An 11801-nucleotide genomic window follows, 5' to 3' on the forward strand; every position below is an offset into this window, starting at 1 on the left:
AAACCGAAGTTCTCTTTTCTCATTTTGGGACTTGTTTAATTTTAGAAGAAAAAAAAATAGAGGAAAAAGGTACATGAAACAAATCAGCTCAATTTTGCCAGCAAAACAGAAAGTATTTAAATTACTTGTGTACAAATTAACAACCAAATGCTTTTTGTAAAGAGATAAAATTGAAATTCAAGTAAAATTTATTGAGAAAGTGCTTTTCAGAGATATAAAGAACTATGCAAGCAGATAATTAGACAATTAAAAAGTCAATTAACAAAGTCTGAAACATAAAACTGATTTGGCACCACATCTCCAACGAAGACTGAGGCATGGAAACAAAACCATGAATGCTTTATTTGGTGATTAAGCAAAAGGAAGAACAAGCTTGACTAAGTCTCTGATTGCAATTTCAGTGGAGCCTATAGTCTCAGGCTTAATGGACTTTTTGAACATGATCATTTCAAATAAGTCAGTCAACCAAAGCAATCACAAATCACAACCAGTGGATTAGGGTGGACAGCTTGTCCAAACATATGGTTTAAAGGATATTTGAAGGTAATTAGCACCCTGAAAAAAAAAATTTTAAGTATGTGTTTCAACTTTATTTAATCTACATTTTGATCCTTAAAACTATACTTTGACTGCCCTTGATACAGAATAAGACACACCATCTAATTATCCCTTTGAGAACCATGGTTCTCACTCATGGCTTGTTCACTTGCTCATAAGGCAGAAGCTGTCATCACAGAAAATCATGTCAAAACAGGTTAAGTACTTATGCATATTTAATGAAATAGTTAATCACAAGTTAAAGCTTTCTAAAACAGATTAAGGTTTTACTTCTGAGCTCCACTTCAAGAGTAAACAGAGCTGGATTGATGCACAATTCACAACCTTGAAATTGGAAAATTTGACAAAATTTGAAAGATGAAAGTTTGTTCTACGGTGTGTTTACTACAACTTAGGAGGATGAGCATCGTCTGAGCCTGTTGATGCCGAGAGCGCTTTGTTCTGCAGGAACTCCGACACAAGTGGTGCGACCACTTCAGGGTTGTTCAGGTGGACGTGATGATCACCTGGAACCTGCACCACCGTGTTCTGAAACACAGAAACATGCATGTTAAAAAAATAAAATAAACATAACTTCAATTGGCTGTTTTCTCACCAGTGTGTAGGAGAAAAGGTTGATGTTATTGTGACACCGTACGTTAATAGATCATGTCTTTTGAATTTAGCACCTTCCATAGGAGATGCTGATAAATGCGACTAGTTTAGACTAGCGAAAAATCAGGTGAAATATTAACCTTAAAATGAGTCAAAAACCAGTTTCTAGCGGACCTTTTGAACTTGGATATCGGTTGACACAGCTCTCTTGACAAAAGCAGTCAGGAAGAATTAACTCACATGCCGGTCCTTGTAGGCCTGAAGAACAGCTGATATATATTCCTTCTGATCAGACTTGGCAAACATTTTCTCAAAGCCACTTTCTGCTCTGTTAAAACAAACAATAAGCACACGTATTCAGTGTGAGGCATTCAAGTGGAATCGGAAAAAAAAACAAAAACAAAGTGAAGCGGAATAAGATCTTTACAGAACAAGAAGGACAGAGGCTTCTATGCTTGACAGCAGCCCCAGACTCTGCTCCAGGCTGATCCGCGCTACGTTTTTCTAAAAACACAAAAGAAACGTTCACAAGCTGCATCGCGTGGCTGCACGGAGTCAAACGGCGCAACGGTCGCCTACCAGGTTGATCCGAAAGTCTCTGGAGAACAGAACTCCTGCAACAGAGAATTATCAGTCATGCTTTCAAATCCTTTATGAGGACAAAATACAGCAGATCAGACGTGAGAAGGATATCCATGTACCTCCTTCAACTTTAACTAGGCCTCGCTCCAGGAGGATCTTTGCAGACTCCTCAGTCAAACTTGGGTTTCCAGCCAAAAGCCTAAATGTTGAACACACAGAACAAAACCGAATGAGTGCGACATGTAATAAGTCTTGAGAACAGCTGACATAAGAAGGTGTGGCACCTCTCAACGGCTTTTTCGTAAGTGTAAACCCTCGTCTTCTTATCTTCCATCTTCTTTTCAAACTGTATCATCTCATCCAGCCCCTGTCGTAACACTCTGGGCATTTCTTTCTGCAAATAAAATGACATCCAGCGATGTCAGGAAGTATTTTAAATAATCAATTTTTTCACATAATTCATTTCTCTGGGCTCTGGCCTCCAGCATCCCGGATAAAATTAAGCAATGAATGGATCATTCTGAATCCAGCAGGTCCACATATCATCATTCAAACAGATAACATTCAACAGTATTTCCGACATTTTTTTTTTTTTTTTTTAATTGAATGCAAAAATCTTTAATGACGTTCTGACATAAGAATTTAACTGAGAAAAGCGCTGCAGTGTTGGTGAAAATACCGGATCTGTGGGTAAGAATCCGTAGGAATCCAGCAGCACCAAGGTGTCCACCATCTCTGGATAGAGAGCGCTGAACTGCGGAAGACACCACATGGACGGACGTCATTTATACATCACATTTCTGTGTTTTGTTTCAACAAATAACAGTATTGCAGAACCGTGAATTGAAAGTAAAATTATACCTGCTTTTCAACATTTGTAAATTTGGCATGAATTTCCTTTCGTAGTGGCTCTACAAATTCAGAACTATTTTTGCTGTAGTTTTATCTTTTAGGGTAAATCTCTATCACTTTTACACATTTACAAGCTGACATTTTTCACAATTTTTCTTTGCAAAACATTTTTGCTGTTTTAAACCCTCTGGTTCTGGCTGTGGTTTTATGTTTACTGTCCTGGAAGCTAAAGCTAAAGCTGAGTCTCAACTGTTTTGCACCATGTTATTAGTTATTAACCTGCACTTAGCTCCATTCTCTTCCCATCAAGTCTGGCCAGATTCCCTGTCCTTACTGAATCAAAGCCTTTTGTCAGAGCATGATGCATGATGCAGAGGATGATGTTTCACAATTTATGTGAATTATATATCTGTATCCTTTTGCAAGGAGGCTCACTCACCATTCCAGCTATGTTACCACCTGAAGCAAAAACAGGAACGTTATTAAAATACAAGAATGCTTTACGGCTCTCGTTTGTTTCCTGTATCTTCACTCACCCATGCTGTGGCCAATGATGGAGAATTTGCTCCATTGTAGAGCTGTGGGTGTAATTTTTCACATCATCAACCCCATTTTGAACCATAAAAGGAGTCTTAAACTCCTGGTCTTAAACAATACACCACTGTTTTCTGGTAAACTGGAAATACATGCTGCTAGCTAGCGTACTGAAATCTGATTTGATTTAATTGCCGAAATGGGAGTTTGCCATTTCTGACCATCACGTACCTTCAACAACTCTGCGCACGTCCATCACGTAAGAGGGGAAGGCATACAGAACTCCAGGAGGGCGATGGGATGAGCAGCCGTGACCTGCCAGGTCCACCGCAACGTATCTGAAGTCTGAAAAAAGAATGAAGAACGATGAGTCCTTCAAAAAGGCTCTTCAAAATCAGAAAGACAAGAGCTCATACCATTTAAAAATGAGTCAGGACTCAAAAATGAGTGTAGCTGCAACACAAAAGCTGCTCAACAATAATCTTGCACTTGTAACTAAAAAAATGTATAATTTGAAAATGGGAAACAACTGAAACTGTGACAAACTAGGCTGGATGAGAACCCAAGGTTTTCTTGGTGGTATATAAAACTTTTCGAAGCTCACTGTTAGCATCATGATGCGACAGTATCCATAGAAACCATAAACATGGAGTTAACCGAATGCTGATGGGACTTTAATTTGAACTGAGTGCTGTGGTCACATGAGATTAAGGTTGGTCAGTTTGCTGTGGAACAAACGATAACTGTGGAAAAGCAACAAATGTCCACTGTTAAATAAAACTGAGAGTTGCTTTACTTTCATAGACCCCATGGTATAGTAAGGGCTAGGATCTGATTAAACATTCAGTGCAATTAGAAAACATGTTTGACATTTAATGCACAAACAAAACAAAACAAAAAAACCTCACCTTTAGGTAGAAGAGGGAGCAGCGTGTTGAACGTCCCACAGTTGTCTGCCCAGCCATGCAGGCACAGAACTGGGCGACCGTGATCAGGACCCCAGACTTTACCTCTGATCTCCCCCCATGGGACTGGTACACGGAGCTCTGTAACTGGACATGCAGTGATGAGGTGATCTGATATATACTGTTAATAATTATGATGAGTGACTTGGTCTCTCAAGGTAATTTTAGCCCACCAAAGACAGACATAAATCATTCTTTATACACTGAAAATTTTTAAGCAGGTGGCTTCCAAACATTTCCTAATGAGCAGTACCAACATGTCAAGAAATGCAAAGACAAGAGCACAACAAAAGTTGTATATGCATATCCATTTAACCTGAAGGTTTGAAGTATTTCCAGGTTTCAAGATGGGAATACTTTACTCAGTAATTCAAGACGGGACAGATAGAGTTTTGAATAGAGTTGTAGATTTCTTGAGTCAGGCACAATCGTCCCTCAGGCTCCTGCTGTATGTTTGTTATGGAAGATATCTGACATACTGAATGTATCCAAATAGATTCCTTTTTGTTTAGTTAGGCCATGCAGGTTGATTCGAAAGCATCAGAAATCAGCTCTACCCCCTAACTCAAAAGAATGAACCAATGCTAAGATTCCGTCTTATCATAGTCACTCAGATTTCAGACCTGTAAGCTACAGACCAGGGTAACAGAACAAAAACTGAGGGACTGACCTCATCTGAATTGGTGGTGGACCACTGTCTGCATATGCACCATTTTGTGGAAACGTCATGAGAGTGAGATCATGTTAATGTTACTGCTCATGTTCAAGAATGTTTGCCACCACTCCAGGTCTTATGTCTCTGTTTGACTAAAGTCACACAGGCAGCTTTTGGTTTAGTCAGGAAGAGATTTGTTTTCACATAACTAGCAAAAAGAAAAAAATAGCAGATTTGAATTTCTGCTCCAAATTCAAGCTGGGTAAATAAGTTCAAACTCAATTTTTTTGTTACACAATCCTTATGTGGTCCTATCGATCAACTATCAAACCCTCGAGACATGATTATAGCAATAGCTACCTGCTTGCTTCATTGTACCGGACGTCACGTGTCTGACACCTTTTAAAGCCTGTATCATCTCGGACAATTCCCCAAGTTAAAAAAAAATCTATTAATTCAAAGTCAAATAAGAAAAACTTGCTGTAAACTTTGAACCAAAAATTTCAATTCTTTCTTCCGGTTGCTGCATACCATTTAGTTCAGTGGACGCTGCTATTGGATAAGCTGGCATCCGACTGAGAAGTTTGATCCAATCAGCGTTCAACGGAGGAGGGGCGTACTTTTCACCCAGTACAGTATGAAACATTAACCAGCAGAGGGCAGGTTTGTCACTTGATAACAACCACAGACACTCTGATGCCTAATTATTTCTTCATTTCTCCCCCCATTTTTGTCACTGAGCTGTTTTGCATCATCACGCAAATTTTTAATACAGACAAAGATATCCTAAGAAATTACAAATGCAATTGTATATTTTTCCTTTTCATATTGAGCTTCTAATTTTATTATTGTTATTTTATTCTTATTTCTTTTTATTCATTTTTGCATTATTGTATCAAAGCAGTTTTCTAGCCTGAGAACTTGTGGCATCGGCAATAAAGTGATTCTGATCCTGATTAAATAATTATTATATTTAATGTTATGACATTTGGCCAAGTACTGTAAATTTGTTTATCATGGAAATAAGTTACAATGATAAGCTGATAGCTGAGCTTACAGTTTGCAAATTGTGTGACTAAATGCATGTTAAGAAACTGCACTCAAAAAAATTAACTTAGGGGGTTATCACATTAACAAAAGAATACCATGTACTTTTAACACAATAATTTCACGGTTTAAACGAAAACGTGATAAAAATCATCTTGGATAAACAAGAAATTCAACAACTTAACGTTTATGAAATTTAATCATGTTGAGATAACATGATTCATTATAGTCAGACTGATTTTGTGCTGGAGACGACGAGCGAAAACAAATCCACAGAAAACTTTTCAGATTTTTATTAGTAACAAATCTGAAACAGATGTTTAATTTTCCTTCCACTTTATAATTATTCACAACCTTGTGATACTCTATCAAACAAAATCTCAGTTGTAATGTGACTGTATGTGTAAAAAAAACTAATGCGGTATTAATACTTTTGTAGTGGTAATGTTACTGCTTGTTCTTGGTTAAGTTCATATTTATTCTATTTATTATTGTGAGCAGTGGCAACATTTTCAAAAAAACTGTCTCAGCTAATTACATTATCCATGCAGGGTGAGAGGAGTTGGTGATGATCTTCATTGTCCCTGGGTGAGAGGCAGAGGACATCCGGGACAGGTTACAAAACAATCACATAAAAACTAGACGAAATCTAGAAAAAAGTGCTAACAACTGGACCACCATGCAGCTCAGTGCTGCAATAAGTTCACTTTACCTTTACTAATAAGTTTACTGAGTCAATCCAAATGTACATTGGATTTTCTGTACTAGAGCTGGTGTTCAGACAGACATCATGAGGTTATTGTCTTTATTGTCCATTTTATGTTAAATACAGAATAAAAAAAACAGTAATGAAAAAAAGAAAAACATTTTAATCCAAATGTTTATAACCCTGGTTATATGTTATTTTTTCCCCCAAAACTACTTGCTAGTCTCAAAGTTAGACATTTGTCACTTTAACTCATCTTTTGGTTTGAAGACCTGATCCGTTTAATTGTGTCACACCCGTAACCCAATCGTGTTGATTTGACTTCACATTTAGCTGGATCGGATCATATTTAACCCAGAACTGATTTCGATAGCCTATATTTGGATGGCTTTAACCCAGCATTAGATGGAGTCTAATAAGAAAAATAAGCACAAAACATGAACTAATGCTTTGTTTAGTGACAAAAAAAATAGTTCCTGCTTTGTGACTGAAACCATGGAGTTGTTTCAGTCACAAAGCATGAACTATTCTGGTACCTTTCCAGATTTAATTCTACAGAATGTTTTCAGTCTCAGATTATTTTTACAGAAAAGACAATCTGTTCTACAGGATCGCAGGATCTCCATGACAATGTTGCTAAACCAGTCAGTTAACCCTGATGGGGAACAGTCCTCACCTGAACTGATCAAGCAGATAAAGCCTTGACATACGTGACTGACTGTAACGAAAAGCACTGGAGGAGAGATGAAAGAACAACAACAAAATGTTTTCAAGGTAGGAGGAGGGTGAGAGTGTGAAAACAGGAAGACAACAAACAAACCCAAAAATAAATTTGGGAAATTAAATTTGTGATAACATAAAACATTTTTCTATAACTACAGCAACGAGACAGTTAAACCTGGACACAATTATTCTACTCTAAAGATGGTCTCTACAAAATAATGGGGTTTTAAATGCAACATTAGAGTTAAGATGCTCGCACCAGCGGGTTTGTGACGGAGACGTGTTGCTGTGTAGAGGTGCACGCTGGTGTGTTAGAATCATAGCACCAAATCATTAAAAGGCAAAAATCTTTGTACAGTTTTTTCTAAACAAACCGAGTAAGTAGAGTAAAGCTGTTGGGCAGACAATGTTAGCTAGTTAAATACAATATATCAATAAGCTAGTTAACAAGAATAGGCTACTAGTTCTGTTATCCATCTTCTGAACTGGGTAATAGGGGTTACATTTACCTGAGTATCATTTTTGGGTGGCACTGTACTTTTTTTATTACTCTTATTAATAGTAGCAATAATAGTAATATTATGAACTATTGCTACTTATACTTGAGTAGATTGACTTTGCATAAAGAAATAGATTTCATTGATTGGAAACATTATATTCTTAGACTTCTGCAACATATGAGCAGACGTTTTTGCAAATCTGAGCATGATTGCTCAGCATTTTCTTCATGTCAGTACTTACATCATTTTTGTATTAACAAAATGTGTATTTTATTTGAAAATGCACTTGTTTATGTATTTATATTGAATAAATCCTCAATTACTGTGTACACCCCCCAAAATCAGCCATTGCCCCCTCAGCAAAATTCCTCCAAAGTCGGGTGTGATTGTGTTTTTGCAGAGTTTGCCAGAGTAGAAAGTGGGATCTCTTGTGTTGCATTCAAGGCTGAAGATGAGTCGTTGACAATGCACTTCCCAAGATTCTTGTCCAGGTTGAAAGAAAGGTGAACATTTTGTCTGATTTTGTTTAAGGAAGGAAATTCTGCAAATTTTTAATCTATATCTTGTTGTGCACAAGGGCTGAAACGATTCCTCGAGTGATTCGAGTACCTCGATTATTAAAATTCCTCGAGAAAAATTGATCTGCCTCGAAGCCTCGTTAAATTATGTTTTATTATTTAGCGCACCGTGTTCCGACCGGGACTTCATTTGCGCTCTCACTTCCCCCTGAGTTCTTGACGAAAGTTAAGTGTTAGCAGCATAACGTCCAATTTTCAAGTTGGGCCTTGGAGGATTTTACTAATTCATGATAATGTCCAGGTTTTTGTCGTTTTTCAGGGAACCAATAAACATCCTCAAAATGACGGGAGCGATGCTTGGAGTACGGCAGCTTTTCTCCTCCCGAAGCTACTGGTTCAGAGCGAACGACGGGGACGAGCACGGCGGGATTATTTATACGGGTGAGCAGATAGACTGAACACTGCAGGCAGCTAGCCTGCTCACAAATAGATAGGCTATTTGTGAGCCTGCCTATAAAAATCTGAATATAGGTTCAGATTTTCGTAGAACTTTTCTTCAGGTTAACTTAGAAAGTGAGCTATTATTGTTAATACAAGCTCATTTTCTAGACTACAGAAAATTAATTGTTAGCGAAGATCAAATGTGAAAAATTGGACTGATATTGATATGCGATAGTAATACTGCTGTTATGTTAGATTTACCAATATTTTATTTGATCTTTTTTTTCATCTGATCACCCGATTAATTGTAAGAATAATCAATGGATTACTCGCTTACAACAGCCCTAGTGCACACATGCACATGAGTCTTCTTCACACCTTCTCTTGTACAATAAACTTCATGCTCGACAAAACCAGTTGTGTTAAAAGGACATTGAGTCATATTTTCTGGGAATGGGGGATTTGTATTGATGATATTTGGGTGAGTGAGACTGGAACAAACCCAGTTGGTTGTTGAAATAATGAATGATTGAGCAACAGCCTATGGCATTAATATAATAATCAATTGGTAGCAGGTTGGAAAATTACAGTTGCTCCTTCAATTGTACAACCATCAACATTCTAACCTGTCTTATACAACAAATAAGGGTGAACAATTATTCTAGGCCTCTTATAGTGGAAAAAAAAAGTGATTTAGTTTCTTCAGAATATGCTTGTGCTTACTTTTATTGTTTATCCTACTTGTAGACCAAAGATGTTGTTGCCATGAGACCTGCTACCCTGGGATTTCTATCAGCTTTCCTTGACAATGATGGAGGAGAGTTCTGCAATGTCTCTTGTATGTATTATAATTCTGTTTGTCAGAGGTTGTGCACAAGAAAATCAAAACTTTCACCTCATTCTTTTTTTTTTTTTTTATTCTTATCATCCACAGGATTCAGATGCCATGACAAACTTCATCCAGGTCCCCTTTGGGGTTATTGACTGTTATGCTAAGTATATCATTTTGTTAAAATAAAACGCTGAATCTTGTGAATTTTAAATCTTTTGTTATGGCTACTTAATTCATTTAAGGCCATCGGTTTCCTAGATTCTGCTAAGTAAACTGTACTGTTCATGTAAGATGAACTAACTTGATGTAGTTAAGAAGATGATAATTTACTTGCTATTTCTAAGTTGAAACAACTTCACTAAACTAAGTTAAATTAACTTGACACAATTAAGTTCATACAACAAGGTCTTAAGTACACTGAACAAATGTATGTTAAGTAAACAAAACGTAAGAATAGTACGCAGTTAAACTTACTTCTATTTTTCAAGGCAATCAGTTTCCAAGATGTTTTACTCAGCTGTTTTTTGTGGTGCGTTATTTGTTTTTCTCTGCAGGGCACTATTGGCACTTAAGAATTGTGGTAGGCTGAACTATTTTGATGTTTCTTGTTACTAATTAAACACTGACTTTAAAGGTTTTGTTTAAACTATTAACGTAGCTTAAATGCATGTTCAAATGGGTTGCTGTATGGCAAGAGTTTGTACCTTTTGTAGTAAAGTGCCTGCACTGCACATGTAAAAGAAAATGGATAACAATGTTGAAAATACAGTTCTGTTGTACCTTTTCTAATTGTTGAGTGTTCTGAATCAACACTCAACAATAGTGAATCAACCTCAAAAGTTAAGTTGAGCCAGCACATTGGCTTTAAATTGGAATAACCTTAATAAATCAAGTTGAACTAACACATTTACTTTAAATTGGAGTAACAGAATGACATAGTGCTGAAATAAAGCAAAGCAATCAGGTGGAAAATCTTTCCAGATTTTTTTTTTATGTTAATCCAAAGAGTTATTTCTTTGAGTGTGTGTGGTCAGTATTTAAACATGTACATACATGTCGTTTGCCTGTAGACCGGTTTTGCATTACGTGAGAACCTCACATATGCAGATCTTGAAATTTTAGTTTCAACAGCAGTGAACTGATGAAGCTACAAATGAAATAACAAAAAAGCCATCATGGAATGCTTTGAGGAAACAGACACTTGCAACTGAAGTGAACTTGTTGGAGCATTCCTTTGTCAAGCATGGGATGCAAACAGTTGGTCAGATGGTTTGCAGATTAAATGAAATCCACTTGTTTTGTTTTTTGTTGTTTGCTTATGAGGGTTGTTTTACATCATTCGCGTTTTTTTTTTTTACATGCATGGTTAACGATCCGGAGAAATTTGGCTTTTAGAGAAAACATTGCGGCTGGTTTATACAAAACATCTAAGGTGCTGGTGTAAGCATGATAATAATAACAATCTCAAGCTTTGCGTGTGTGCATCTTTGTTGGTTTGGACAAGTCTTAAAAAAACAACCCACTTTTTTTTATTATTTCTCTTCTTGAATGAACATGTCTATTCAAGATTGTGCCGGTCAGTGTATGACTTTAAAGCCTTATTGTCTCTTGGGAATCACAGGTTGTTTTGCATACTGCAAACAGAAAGACAGAAAACTGTCTCTGAAGGTCAGTTTAAGACCACAATAGACCTTCTTTGCTTGAACTGCACATCCTTTTAAGATGATGCCCTTTGTATACTTACCGGCTCTATTTCTTCAAAGCCAAATCAGGAGGTTTTTTTTTTTTTTCTAACATCCAATCTTGCGGAAATCCGAGAACAGAATAAAAGAGGGAAGTATCCCCTGAGCAACGCTCCGCGGGGAGCATTTATGGAAACAATAAATCACAGGTCTAATTGTGCAGGTTTTAGAATCCTGGAAATCGGATGAAGCACAGCTACAATCTTTACTGTTAGTGAAATGAAAAATGCCTGAAGTAGAGGCTATAACTAGCTAAAATAAAAATAAAGAACAACATAGCTGTTGGTTTGATTTAATTAAAGAACGTCATTGTACAAAGATCAGTGATGTGAGTTGTGGCTTTTACCATGTTGAAGGATTAATCTGGGAAAGATGTTGTCTATGAAAATTTAATTTTTACACATGTAACTTAAATACAATCATATGCATTTATTCCTAAATTGTTGTGTTGGGATCCGGTCCCTAACTGTGATCGTACAAAATATACTGAAAAAATTAGAAAAGCTTGCTTTCATTGAACTATATAGTAATTAATTTTCTTTTTTTTTGTGT

At 36.8% G+C, this 11801-nt stretch overlaps 1 protein-coding gene across 1 annotated transcript; it reads right to left on the reverse strand.

The window, feature by feature from the left end:
- Nucleotides 1-167: 167 nt before the first annotated feature.
- serhl (serine hydrolase like) lies at nucleotides 168-5288 on the reverse strand. The gene is made up of 12 exons (XM_007551564.2): nucleotides 5101-5288; nucleotides 4029-4172; nucleotides 3352-3465; nucleotides 3123-3164; nucleotides 3026-3045; nucleotides 2414-2488; nucleotides 2019-2128; nucleotides 1854-1933; nucleotides 1732-1766; nucleotides 1580-1656; nucleotides 1393-1480; nucleotides 168-1086 (listed from the first exon to the last, which is right to left on the reverse strand). Exons 1-12 carry the CDS (start codon nucleotides 5156-5158, stop codon nucleotides 943-945), a joined length of 987 nt encoding a protein of 328 aa, XP_007551626.1. The 5' UTR covers nucleotides 5159-5288; the 3' UTR covers nucleotides 168-942.
- Nucleotides 5289-11801: the final 6513 nt, after the last annotated feature.

This window comes from Poecilia formosa, unplaced genomic scaffold (genome assembly GCF_000485575.1).
Source record: "Poecilia formosa unplaced genomic scaffold, Poecilia_formosa-5.1.2 Scaffold43, whole genome shotgun sequence".
In the NCBI taxonomy this organism is placed as follows: Eukaryota; Metazoa; Chordata; class Actinopteri; order Cyprinodontiformes; family Poeciliidae; genus Poecilia; species Poecilia formosa.